The sequence below is a fragment of the Eschrichtius robustus genome, chromosome 1 (genome assembly GCF_028021215.1).
Source record: "Eschrichtius robustus isolate mEscRob2 chromosome 1, mEscRob2.pri, whole genome shotgun sequence".
Taxonomy (NCBI): domain Eukaryota; kingdom Metazoa; phylum Chordata; class Mammalia; order Artiodactyla; family Eschrichtiidae; genus Eschrichtius; species Eschrichtius robustus.
Genome location: NC_090824.1, coordinates 32,879,000 through 32,892,711, shown reverse-complemented (window position 1 = coordinate 32,892,711; position 13,712 = coordinate 32,879,000). Strand labels below are relative to the sequence as shown.

At 38.3% G+C, this 13,712-nt stretch overlaps 1 protein-coding gene and 1 pseudogene across 4 annotated transcripts in view; one reads left to right on the top strand and one right to left on the bottom strand.

The window, feature by feature from the left end:
* Positions 1-13,712, top strand: part of EXD2 (exonuclease 3'-5' domain containing 2) — a 97,389-nt gene that overhangs the window by 69,804 nt on the left and 13,873 nt on the right. For all 4 annotated transcript variants that reach the window (XM_068543650.1, XM_068543648.1, XM_068543647.1 and 1 more), the window contains 2 exons: positions 3,117-3,373; positions 9,688-9,814. In XM_068543650.1, coding sequence (XP_068399751.1) covers positions 3,159-3,373; positions 9,688-9,814 — 342 coding nt within the window. In that variant the 5' untranslated portion in view covers positions 3,117-3,158. The remainder of the gene's footprint in view (positions 1-3,116; positions 3,374-9,687; positions 9,815-13,712) is intronic.
* LOC137777450 (neuronal vesicle trafficking-associated protein 1 pseudogene) lies at positions 8,619-9,187 on the bottom strand (annotated as a pseudogene).

The window sequence follows — 13,712 nt, the reverse complement described above, 5'->3', positions numbered from 1 at the left end:
TAGACTGCCTTGCTTAACAGGTGCAAAGTAATTGGTGTAATAAAGACTGAATGAAGTGAAGGTCATTTTCCCAAGAGCATCCTTCTGCAGGCCCAGGCTTCAGGCTTGCCTGAAGTCCCCTCCTTTTTCCTTACTATTAACCCTTCATTTCCATTTAGAAAGTATTACCCTTGTTATTTCCAAAATAGATTTTGCATCCATATACTTCTCTACATCTCCTCTACTTCCTTCCTAGTCCATCCCTCAAGAGTCTCTTATTTGGACCTTTGCAGTAGCCTCCTGACTGGCCTCCCTACTTGGACTCATATACCTATGATCCCTTCTCCATAGAGTAAGCAAAGTGAGCTTTTAAAAATGCTAATCTGAAAAAAAATAAAAATAAAAAAAAAATAAAAAAAATTAAAAAAAATAAAAATGCTAATCTGATCATCTCAGTCCCCTGCTTGAAAAGCCTCCATTGCTTCTTATAAAACCAAGATGTCTTAATTGCTTAGGTGTTCTTAAGGACTCACATGCTCTTGCCTCTCTCAGCATCTCTGATTTTGTCTCCTTTTCTCTTCCTCTTACTACTTTCCAGCCTCATTGAGCCTTCATTCTGTCACTTGAACAGGACAAGCTCATTCCTGTCTCAAAGCCATGGTCTAATTTAACTGACACATAAACTCCACAGATAGGGATGTTTATTAGTTAACCTTGTTCCAGCCAAGAATATGGTCTCAGATTATTTTTTGCTCCCTGCTGTCATTGTGGGGTCATTTAAAGAATCACGGACTTTTCCATAATGTTTTATTTGCTCTGGATTTGTAAGATCCCTGAAGCTAAAATGGATGATCACTGGCCCTCAGGAAGGAGGATCCCTAAACCAGTCCTCTGTGAGTGAATCACTGAAATACAGAAAAAAGTGTTAGAAATTTTGTCTACAATGATTGATGGCATCATTCATTTAAAATTTTTACTTTCGTGTGTATTTCATAATGTCTTAACACGTTAGTATAGTACTACATTTATATGATTTATAAATGCATATGTACATATATTGTGTATGTCCCAAACATTTCTCATGAGTCAACTCATCAAAAAACAAACAAAAAACCCAGTGACCCCTGGATTACATAATGCTAACGAAATTAAAATGTGTTTTTTTTTCCTATTAAATACAATGTCGGTAAGCCAAGGGTTTCATTATTTTCCATGGGTGGTAAGTGATGTCAAGGCAAAAAGATGTTGGCAAAAGGGGGAAATATAAGAAATTAAGACTAGATATCTTATTCTTGGGACTTCCCTGGTGGTCCAGTGGATAAGACTCTACGCTCCCAATGCAGGGAGCCCGGGTTCAATCCCTGGTGGGAGAACTAGATCCCGCATGCATGCCACAACTAAGAGTTTGCATGCCACAACTAAGAGCCTGCATGCCACAACTAAGAGCCTGCATGCCGCAACTAAGAAGTCTGCATGCCGCAACTAAAGATCCCGCATGCTGCAACGAAGATCCCATGTGCTGCAACTAAGACCTGACACAGCCCCCCCCCCAAAAAAAAGACTAGATATCTTATTCTTTAAGCCAAATTGAGTCTGCTAGAAGCAATATTCTTCCAATCATACATTCAGTGTAAATTGGGTACCTATTGGAATCATAAACATTTGGATTCCTAGTGGAAAAACCTTAATTATAATACAGTGGATCTTAAGCACAATCCAGAAACAGTATTAAAAGGACAACTTATCTAGCTAGCTAGCTATTTATTTAATGTATTTTAGACAACGGAACTTGACTGAAAAGATTTTCAAAGATCTGGCCTTAGGAATTAGCAGTGAGTATTATGTCAAATTAGCAGTGCTAAATATTAGAAGTAGAGATTTTCTGCTTTTTCTTGGAGAGAGCCAGTATTATAGAGGGAGGGAATTACGCTTTAATAAAAAAAAAAGTGATTTGGCCACATCCAGATGAATTGTTATAGAATAGGAACCAGTAGTCAAGTTTCTTCTGGGTCTTGTTGACCTTCCAAGAAATAGACACTTTGGAAATCAAACTGGCATGTTTCCATTTGAGGATATGATAAAGCAATGCCTGAGAAGGGGAATCCTAAAGCTTTTCTGAGTTAAACCGTGGTTTTACTTAGCACTGAAGTAGAAGTCGAGGAGGAAGTCCCTCCTAATTTTGTTTTTAACAGCAACTCTTCGTGATCTTGATCTTGACTGTTTCTTCTCTATTCTACAGATTGGGAAATTTGGGTTCCACTTCTGACTTTGCCATTATCTCTGCATGTTTAGTCAAACTGTTTAATCTGTAGCCCTTAAATTTCCTCTCCTGGAAAATGAGAAGGATTGGAATTTATTGGATGCTTAACCTGGGTTCCGTGGGTAGCTTTAGGGAACCTTTAATTAACGTGAATTTTGTATGTAAATTTTTCTGGGAATAATTTCCTTAGCTTTAAGCACTTTCTCCAATTTATCTATTACATCAAAAAGATAAGAACTAGATCAGTTAAAATATAAAGTTATTTTCATTTCTTAAGATATCAGAATCCTAGCTTATGCTCAATATACATTTTTTTTATGAACAGCATTTGTGACCATAAAATGCTGAGAAAGTAGCACTCTGTGCTACTACGATTTATTATATTGGCAGATACCACTTATTGATAGTACTGTATTTCCTACCTCTTTTTAAAAATCGGATCTTGAGGCAGTGATGACAAGTAAGTGAGTCAAGTTACTAACATGTATGTTAAAGAGTCTAGAAAATGAAAAGAGTACATCATCATTTGGCACTCTGCTCCTTAGCCTTTTATTTCCTTAGCTTTTTAAAACCAGTGTGTCTCACATGACTCTGCCAATGTGTGTCCCAGCGCTGCTCTGTGTCAGCTGGTCACTATTTATGGCCTGCTCATTTCAGGCTCATGTTTGGGCCCCCAGTAACCTCTGTTTAGACCCTGCTTCTTAGAATCCATTGCATTTGTTAGCAAAGGCTCATCCTTAGGTTTGAGACAAACCCTGGTCAGTTGTTCCCTCTGGGAAGTTAAGACTGTACCTCTTAGACATTTTTGCCAGACTTTCATGTTGCACTTGGTCCTATGCTGGGGTGTGAACTGTGGCCCTGTTTTCCTCTGTTACAGGTGAATTCGGAAGGCAAAGCCAGTCCTCTGTCACTCCTTCAAATGGCCTCTCCAAGTGGCTTCTGTGTCTTGGTTCGCTTGCCCAAGCTGATCTGTGGAGGAAGGACACTACCAAAAACGTTACTGGACATTTTGGCAGATGGCACAATTTTAAAAGTTGGAGTAGGATGTTCAGAAGATGCCAGCAAGCTTCTGCAAGATTATGGCCTCGTCATTAAGGGGTGCCTGGACCTCAGATACCTAGCCATGAGGCAGAGGTATGGTTTGTATGAATACTGGAACTCCTGTAGCTGTGGGGCAAATATTTTAGCAAGAGTTGTAGATTACTGAGACTCAGTAATGAAGCCTCTAAAATTCTTTAGAAGCTTAGAGGCTTCTGAGATGCATATTGAATTTGTGAGGAAATATTCCAACTTCTGGGAAAACTTTAGTTACCTAGACTTGGTCTTTTTAGATGAAACATTAATAAGGTGTCTCTATAAGCTACAGGTTGTAAACTGATGGACTCCTTGGGCAAATTAGAGTTGCAGATTTTTTGTTTTTGTTTTTGTCCTGCATGATATTTTGGGGAGATTTTAGTTTAAATTCAGAAGATTTAATGTAAAAGTCTGTATTTCTGGCTTCTCTTGAAAAATTAGGTGATTTGACTACACTAGGTCCGTAGTTCTAGATGGCAGCAGTTGGCTGGAAGCATCAGCCTCTTCAGATGAGCATGCTTTGTTCAATTTGCCAGAATCCCCACCCCTCCCAACTGTCACACCAACTCATCCTGATCAACATGTGAATGTGCAGACCCTGCTTTAGGCCCAGAATGGTGGTAGACCTAATGCTTTACTGAGAGGAAGAGATTTTCCTTTCCTTTGGAATTCTATTCCTATGGAAATTCTACCTTTTTTAAGGAAGCGGCAGTTACCTTCTCATGTATATATGCAGGTCCTCATTTTAATAGTGTGGACTGAAACAGCCTCTCTCCCTGCCTTTCTCCCTGCCACTGATATTGAAGGGTTGGAGGATTTGATAAACTAAGAGAAGGCCTGATTAAAATCTATGCTTATATATTTTAATAAAATCTATGCTTATTTTAATTTTTTAGTAGTAAATGAAATTTTAGTTTAGTTTAGTAGTTTGGCTTTTGTAAATGAAACTCATAAAAAAAAAAAAGAAACTCTTATAAATGAAGTATCCATTTTTTTCCAAGTAATACATGAAAATATTTACTGTAAAATTTTTTTAGCTCTGTAAAAGTATTTGGAGTGTAGCAGCAAAAGCCGCCTTTCGTCAGGCCCTCCTTCCTTTGGTGCCGCCTACCCAGAGCTGCCTGCTGTTACTCTGCTATGAGAGGCCATGTGTATCGTGGCCAGGAGTTGACTCCAGAGCAGACTGTGTGGGTGGGAGTCCCAGTCTTCCTCTTACCAGCTACGTGACCTTTGGCAAGTTACTAAGCCTCACTGTTCCTCAGTTCCCTCATCTGAAAAGTAGAAATAATAATGTTCCAATCTCATAGGATTGGTGTGAGGATTAAACGAGTTAAACTACGTAAAGAACTTAGAAATGGTGTTTGACATATAGAGAGTGCTGTGTAAATTTCAACTATTACTGTCCATCATCATCATCATCATCATCACTACTACCTGTAGCACCACCATGATCTGATTGGTTTGTCCTTCCAGATCTCTTTCTATCCAATTACAGTCCTCTCTATCAGTATATAGAAATTAGAAGTGCCCTTACTTATCTGGCTAAATGCAGAATGGCCAAGTGTCAAAATACAGAATTTGGCCAAAGCTGAATATGACCATGAACTTCTCTAGAAATAAGAATGAAGCATTTATCAGGCTTCTTCATTTTTAATGAAATCTTATTAAAATTTTAAACATTCTTATTTTATTATTGAATACTTTAGAAGTAAAATTAAAAATTTTTGACATATAGTAGAAGAAATTTGACATTATAGTGCAAGAATTATACTCAGCTTTTAGCTATAGGCTGCTCCTGGTGTTTGCTGTAAGTAGTTACTTTCGTTTGACTTTGGAGAGGAGCACAGATTTTCTTGGTAATGCTGTCCTCTTTTCTTCATACTCTCTATATTTTTATTATATGTTAGCAGAAGATAATTTATTATTGAGATTGTTGTATATGATTTTGGAACTTTTCCTAGTGAAACTTTGAAGTAACAAAGGTGGCATCTTGTTTTTAATCCATCCTCGAAAAATGTGAAACCTTCCCAAATAGGATGTTTAAAAAAAGACTAATGACCTAAATGGAATTAAGTAACAAAAAACTAAGCGCTGTCTTTCAATGAGGGTAATGATTTCAAGGATTATGGAATACCCAGGCTTGATAAATTGTACAGCTGTTAGAAAGAATGTAATAAGTACGTTTGTGCTTACTGTCAGGGAAGGAGGTCCCTGATACATTAAGTGATAGAGCAAGTTGCAGAATAAAAAACAAAACAAATACCAAGAAACTATATCTGCTCCTCCATCTAACCATCTGTTTTTTTGTTTGTCTGTAAAAAAGGTCTGGAGGGGCCACAATATACTCATAAGGGTCGTTCTTCCTGAGGAGTGGAAGTGGGGGGTGGAGGGCTTTCACTTTTCACCCATTACTCTTCTCTGTTGTCTGAATTTTTAACAATAAACATTCATTGCTATTATAATTACTAATATAAAGGAAAGCATAAAAAGATTTTAAAAATTTAAAATAAAAGGGAAGAAGTTTATCTCCCCCAAATTCTTAATTTCCATTAATTGAACCACGACCTTACGTATTTTACCTAAGTGTGTCTAGACCTATTTTTTTTAACTTTTTAGTCAGTGCTGCCTTTTGGGGGTGATGAAATCCCTCAAGTTACTGCTTGTTTTTGTAAGGAAGGACTTCCTTTTCTTCATCATTATAATGATTTCATTTTCCACAGTACCTGAGGGAATCGTGCATGTTGTAACAGTAGCACTGATGTGAACCTCCACCTCCAAGCTTCCTCCTCTAAAACCTCTCGTCTCTCACTTGGTAACCAGCAAGTCAGCTCCACTTTTGTAGACTGGTGTGTTCTTAATTTTACATTAGCCCTTGTTTGGACTCTCCAATCCTTGGGTAAATTAATTTTTTTCACCACTCTGCAGCTATTTGAATCAGAAAGTGTTTGAAGAGCAGAAGATTATTTGATTTTATTGTACCTTCGCGCCCTCAATGAAAGTAGCCTTATCATATTTTTCAAATTTGAAAAGTAATACACAAACACTAACCAATTCAAATATAAAAAATGTAGGACTTCCCTGGTGGTGCAGTGGTTAAGAACCCGCCTGCCAATGCAGGGGACACGGGTTCAAGCCCTGGTCCGGGAAGATCCCACATGCCGCAGAGCAACTAAGCCCATGTGCCACAACTACTGAGCCTGCACTCTAGAGCCCACAAGCCACAACTACTGAGCCTGTGTGCCACAACTACTGAGCCTGCACGCCTAGAGCCCGTGCTTCGCAACAAGAGAAGCCACCGCAATGAGAAGCCCGCGCACTGCAACGAAGAGTAGTCCCCACTTGCTGCAACTAGAGAAAGCCTGCAGGCAGCAACGAAGACCCAACGCAGCCAAAAAAAAAAAAAAAAAAAAAAAAAAATATATATATATATATATATATAAAATGTAAAGATTTATGATCACCCCAAACCCCACACCCAGAGATAACATCACTACCATTTGATTAATATCTTTCTAGTTAACTCTTTATGCTTCCTCTCTCTCACATACCTAGAATCACATACACACATTTATTGTGTAGTGTATATATATATTAATATAAAGAGTTCATAACATGTTTTCTTTCATAATCTCTTGTTACATAACTAATACATCATGGACATCTTTTCACATCAATATAGATCTACATCCTTTTTTTTGGGGGGGGGGATCCTGTGTTCTTTATTTGCACAGAGTGAAAATGTCAAAAGTTACATGTGAATGAGCTTACAGTCAATAAAATACATGTCTCCTAGAAAATACAAATAGGGTTGCCTCGGCACTGCATTGACATGGGCTGGAATTTGCTGATAGATGATATCTCTACACAGAAGAATTTCTGGCACGTAGTTATTGCTCTTATGCATCGGCACAACTTCACAACATCCATGACTCTACGCCCACCCACTGCTCCAAGGTCATGGTCGTTGTTTCCAAACACCCTTGATAATAAAATATACTGTATGTTTTGGAAGCACATTTCAGGAAACAGTAATGGAGTTGGCCATGACCACCATGCTTGTTCTCAACAGATCTTGCACTATTTGTCATTTATTTTTGATCTAAGAAAACCGTGAAACTTTTGACATGTCCACCAGAAACGACACATGTAAATAACATGGAAGAAAATGTCCATGAACGTCTTTTTTTCTATTTAATCATCTTACACACTTAGTTTATCTAACTGGCAATTTTGTAAACATATACTTTAATGTCAAGATTCAGGTTGAAACATAATTGTCTTACAAAGGTTGTGAATGAAAATGTCATAATTGGACTTGCAAGGTGCGACGCCAGCCCCCCCTCCCAGCCTTTCCTGCCTGTTTCTTACATCAAAGGAGTTACATCTGTCCCACAAAATAAAAATTAAAGTAGCCTTGGCTTACCAGCAATTACACTTTCACTTTTCTCACCCAGCTAATTGTTTTAAAACTAAGTAGCTAATACGGCTGTCGGTGCAAACTTATTCATAATAGATGTGAACAAAAGGGCCGGTAGGTTTCATTCCTACTCAGCCCATCACAGAGCAGACGGACTAGCTACAGGGAGACGGGTTCTGCAGCCTGTGGCCCAGGGTCCCCTCTTCCCAGAGTCCCCACCTCACATGCTCTGACCCAGTCCACATGCACTGAGGGAAACACAGCTCCCCTGCCCAGCGGGCGCCGTCTGTACCGAGAGGCAGCATTCTGCCTGCAGCAGTGACCCCTGCCCGAGCTGACCTGCTGCAGCGCCTGCACACTCAGGAGAGAGCATGGGGCAGGCGAGGGCACAACTGCGACCTGATGGCATCTTTCCTTCCTTCCCTCTGACGCTCACTATGGTGCATCTTGACCATTGGCACTATTGCCGTTGGCGGGAGGTGGGAAGAAACGTGCAGTACAGCTTGCTCTTAGCAAAGCAAGGGATCACTCTAGATATGGCTATGGTGTAAGGTTTGCAAACGGCAAGGTGGTTTAAAAAAAAAAATCAATCCCACAAAATGCATCATTTATCTGAAGTCCGAACCCCTTGCATACCCAGTGTAAATTTATTTTTTGACAGCATCCAATAAATCCCAGTAAAGTCGCTAAATTAAGATTCTTTACCATGGAAAGTGGTGTCAGAGCTCTTTAAGCAATGCTGATATGTACTTGATTTTATGCCCGTGGGTGGTCTGCAGCAAGCTGTATTTGCAGAGCAGCATTAGCAAACAGAAGCAGTTGCACCATACATGAGTAACCTCTAAATTGTCGGTAATTATATCTAATGAAATGTCCCTCGTCCCTTTGTTACCTTCAAGTGACACTGTAAGGAACCTGCCCATCTCGCTAAGTGGGTTTCTCAGCAGCCTCAGTCTCCTGCTCTGAGAGCTTCTCTTCCGACAGAACTGACATCCACGGCGACACCGAGAGGGTGATTCTCTGCTTGGCCAGGTTGTAGTGGTTGGTGACGGTGTAAAATTTCTCCCGGGCGTTGGAGTCTTGCTCTGCATATTAGCTCTCCAAGCCTTCTGGGATGCTCTGGGTGTTCTTGAACCTCTCGGTAACACCCTCGGTGATGCTGACGGTGAACTCAGCTATCTTGGGAGGACGTGCTTTGCCTTTCTTGCGGTCAGGTTCATATTCAGTCTTAGTTTTCACGACCACCTTATTCAGGGGCGGGAACTGCAGTTGATTGACATCAAGGGGCGTCATCAGGGGGATGGTGTCGAAGCCATCCTCCAGCAGCGGCTGCTTGGTGCCCTTCTCCGCGAAATTGTTCCCCAACTTCACCATGGTTCCGGGAGACCCAAGGCTGACGCCCCACGCCCGGCTCCGGCAGGTCTGGACTCCGACCGCACTCCGAGTCTCCGCGTCGCCCGCTCCCGCTCACAGCAATCCATCCTTATTTTTAATAGCTATGTGGAATTTAATTGCATGGATATTTAACCAGTCTTCTATTGAGGATGTTAGGTTGTTTCCAGTTCTTTGCTACTATAAATAGTGCTGTAATGAAGATAGTTTTATGTACATTTGTCTTAGGATAAATTACTAGAAGTGGAATTATTGAATCACAGAATTTTCATGTTCAAAATTTGATAGCTATTTACTGACAAACTTTTTCATAAAGGTTATACAAATGTTCAGTGCACAAATTTTAGATTAGATGGTGATTCTTCGTGTTCCACCAATACTAGATATAGTTATTTTTTAAAAATCTTTGTAATCTGATAGATTTTAAAATTGTATATACTTTTTATTTGATTTGATGTAGTGAGATTATGTGTCATTTGTTTATTGGCCATTTGTATACCTTCTTTGATTTGCCTGTTCTTGTCCTTTCCCATTTTTGACACATGATTTTATTTATTTCTTGTAGAAACAATTTGCTCTCTAATGGGCTTAGCCTGAAATCACTCGCTGAGACTGTTTTGAACTTTCCCCTTGACAAGTCCCTTCTGCTTCGTTGCAGCAACTGGGATGCTGAGAATCTTACTGAGGATCAGGTACTTCTTATCAGAGTAGTTGAAGAGTGGAAGAGTCATTGCTTGTGAAATATAATTATTTTAAAAATTCTAATCCTCAAAGATGATATGTGTTGGGCAGAAATGCCTTAAAATAACCTCATTGATGATACCCAAGAAAAATGCTCTATAATAATGTAGATGCCACTTAAATAAAAGGGTAAGAGTCCCTATTCTATTTTTTTGGAGCATTTACTATATGCCAGGCATTTCAGAAAATGTAATTTTTTTTGTCATGAATACAAATGCATAATTTCAAAAACCAAAGTGTTATAAGACTTATTATAAGAAACAGCCAGTAGTTCCCTGCCTTCCTCCCCCATTCCTAATTACTCTTCCTTCTTTTCAGAGGCAACTGATTTCATTTCCTTCTGGTAATTACCATTATATTTTAAAATTACATGCATATATTACTCTTTCTTATTCTACATATTATCTTTTGACTTCTTGCTGTGGAAGACATGATTTAGTATAGTACTCTTGCAATTCCTGTATCCCCAGACAGATACTTATTCCCTTCCCCATGCTCCCAATAGAGGTAAATCATCATTTTTATCAGATTAATATCTACTTATATTGATATTATTTATAGCTGCTCCACATAGTAAACTGACTAAAGTAAATGTTTTTTCCTTATACAACTTTTTGTTTTCCCAGGAGTAGTAATTTATATTTTTGTTTGCTTAGTTTTCTATATACCTGTTAACTATTTCAACCCCAGACTCTTTAACAGAACTATGTAGAGATCTCCTTTCTGCTGCTTCAGACACAGTCAGGTAACTTACTCCTTTCATTTTCCCTTGGAGCTAGCCCTGCTAGAGCTGTCATCCTGCTTCTTTCAGGACTGGTTGCACCCCAGCCCTGCTGCCCAACTCTCATCCTGAAATTCGCATTTACCATCTACCTGGGAATTCCCTTCACCTCTCTTCTATAGTAGATCCTCTGTTTTAAAAATATCGTGTCTTCTTACTTTCTTATCTTGGTGGAGTACATTCAAAATAGCTTCTTGAGAAAAGGAGTGTGGGGAGTTAATTTATGACACCATGCATGTCTGAAAAGATATTAGTTTTCCTCTCTATTAACTGATGGTTTGTCTGAGGGTCAGCATTTTAGGGTGGAAATCATTTTCCTTCAGAACTTTGAAGGTAATGCTCCTTGTAGCTTCCAGTGTTGATGTTGAGTATGTGACTTGTTTTTGTTTCTGGAAAATCTTCTCTTTATTCTTAGTTTTTAAAATTCATGATGATAGTTTGGGCCATTTTTCATTATAGTTTTAGAAATCAGTGGACCCTTTCGGTCTGGAAGCTCATGACTTTCAGTTCAGGGAATTATTCTCATACTATTTCTTGGAAAATTTCCCTCTTTTTTGTTTCTAGAACTCATATTATTTGTATATTGGATCCCTTGAATTGATCCTCTCATTTTTTTAGTAAAATATTTTCTCTCTGATTTTCCATCTCTATATTTTTTATTTTACCTTCTGGGAAATGTCCTCAAGTTTATCTTTCAGTATTCCAAACAACTTTTAATTATTCCTATCATATTAAGTTATAAGAGCTCCTGGTCTTCTCTCAATATTCGCTTTTAAAATAACCTTGCATTTTTGTTTAATGGATATCATATCTTCTGTTATCTTAGAGTATTGAAGATTTCTGAAGTTTTCTTCTCCTTCCTGTATTGCCTCTTTTTCCTCTGAATTTCTAATTTAATGTTTGATTTGGTTTTTGTCTTCCACGTTAAAGATTTTTCTAAAATGTTTAGATCCTTGGCTATCCATTTTTGTTTACAAAGGAGACATTAAAGCTCCAGTTGAATCTGTCAGTTAATGAATGAGTAAATAAAATATGGTATAGCCATACAATGGAATATTATTCAGCAATAAAAAGCTACAACATGGATGAGTCTTGAGAACATTATGCTAAGTGAAAGAAGCTAGTCACAAAAGATCACATATTGTCTGATTCCGTTTATATGAAATATTCAGAACAGGCAAATCTATAGAGACAAAAAATAAATTAGTGGCTGCTTAGGACTGGAAGAAGTGGGGGATGACTGGTAAAGGATATAAGTTTTCTTACTGGGCTGCTGAAAGTGTTCTAAAATTGACTGTGATGAAGGTTGCATAATTCTGTAAATAATTCTAAAAATTCTAAATAAAATTCTAAAATTTCTGAATCCTGCAACATCTGTAAAAGACATCTTTGGGACTGTTGGAGACATTAGGATACAACTGTGTATTATTGTATTTTGTCAATGTTAAAGTTCTTGAGTGTGATAATGGTGCTGTGATTATGTAGGAGAGTGTCCTTGTTCTTAGAAGATACACACTAAAGTATTTAGGGATGAAGTAAATATCATAATAGCTGCAACTTAATTTTGGAAAGTGTTCAGCCCAAAAAAAAAAAAAAAAAGTATCTGTGTGGTGTATGTATTGTACTGTAAAGAGAGAAAGCAAATGTTGACAGTTGTGAATGTCAATTGTCATTCTTTTAACTTTTCCTTAAGTTTGAAAACTTTCAAATAAAACATTGGGAAGAAAAAGTTAATTGCTACCAAATTTGAAACCAAATTTGTGATCCATATTATTGTGAGAATTCAGAATTTCCAAAGACTCTTATTCATTCTTCATTTTAAAAATTTTATTGTTTTTCCAATTATAAACATAATGCTTAATGAGATTTTGTAAAGTACAGAAAATAATATTTAAATCTGGCATTTAAAAAAAATGGAATGAGAGCACAGAGCGTATGGCCAAGTATTTTTGACTAGCGAGTTTTATTATCAGTAACTATTAATATAAATTAAAGTCAAATGTCAGTAACTGTAAGTCTTTTCTCTCAGGCCGCTCAGTTTCTCCAGACATGAATCTCCTACTCTTCTGCCCAGAAGGTATCAGCCCCACAGCCTATATTCTGATAGCTGAGTGGGAGAGAAGGTGCTGGTAGTCTCATCATTTAATATGTAGATTTTCCCATAATCCCCCTTTTTCCTGTTGACACTTTGCCCCCAACTTCTGCCATGCCTGGTATTACTAGGTCCAGATCCTCTGTGATTTAGCCACTATATGACTTAAACTTGTCAAAACCCAAACTCTGTACACCGAGTAAAACAAAGCAGAACTATGAGTTTATTGCAACAGTTTTGACCTGCAAGCTGGGAAACTCAAGGCCATGGGAGCAATGAGTTTCAAGTTGCTCACGGACTAAAGGGTTTTCATTGGGTAAATGTGGAAGATTTTTGGCTTTTTCAGCTGATTGTTTGCCTAGTGGTCTTCTTCCTTATTTGGATCAGGATAGCTGAGACAGGGGAATAAGGAAGTCCAAAGATGGCATGAACAGACTCAGTGTTGGGAGTTTGACTGACATCCTCTGCTGATTTCTGAGGAGAGCTGTAAAGTCCTGCAAGTTATGTTAAATTAAGTTTCATTTTCTTTAATGTGCCTGCATTGGCCACCTCCATTTTGTCTCTGACATAAGTGACTCCATTTTAGTTTTGGTTCTACAAACTTCTACTCTTTTGGGTCAGGGAAGGAGTAATTGCCTGTCCCTATGCTGTAAGAGAGGAGATCTGGGGTTGTAAGTGTTATTTACAGAGACTGTCACATGATCCTCCTGTTTTCACCCCTGTTTGTATCATTGCTTTTATAGATACCTGGTGCCTCGCATTCTTTATACTTTGCCATTCTTTGTGGCTCAGATTAATTTGATTTTTGGATTTTTTGCTTACTACCCCCTACAGGCCTAGGTTTCAACCTTCTCTTGTTTGCTTAGTTTGTTACCATTTGTTTGTTCATCCTTCTAAAACATTGTGGTGTTGTTTTTTTTGTTTTTGGACCGCACTGCATGGCATGCAGCAATCCTAGTTCCCGACCAGGGGGAAC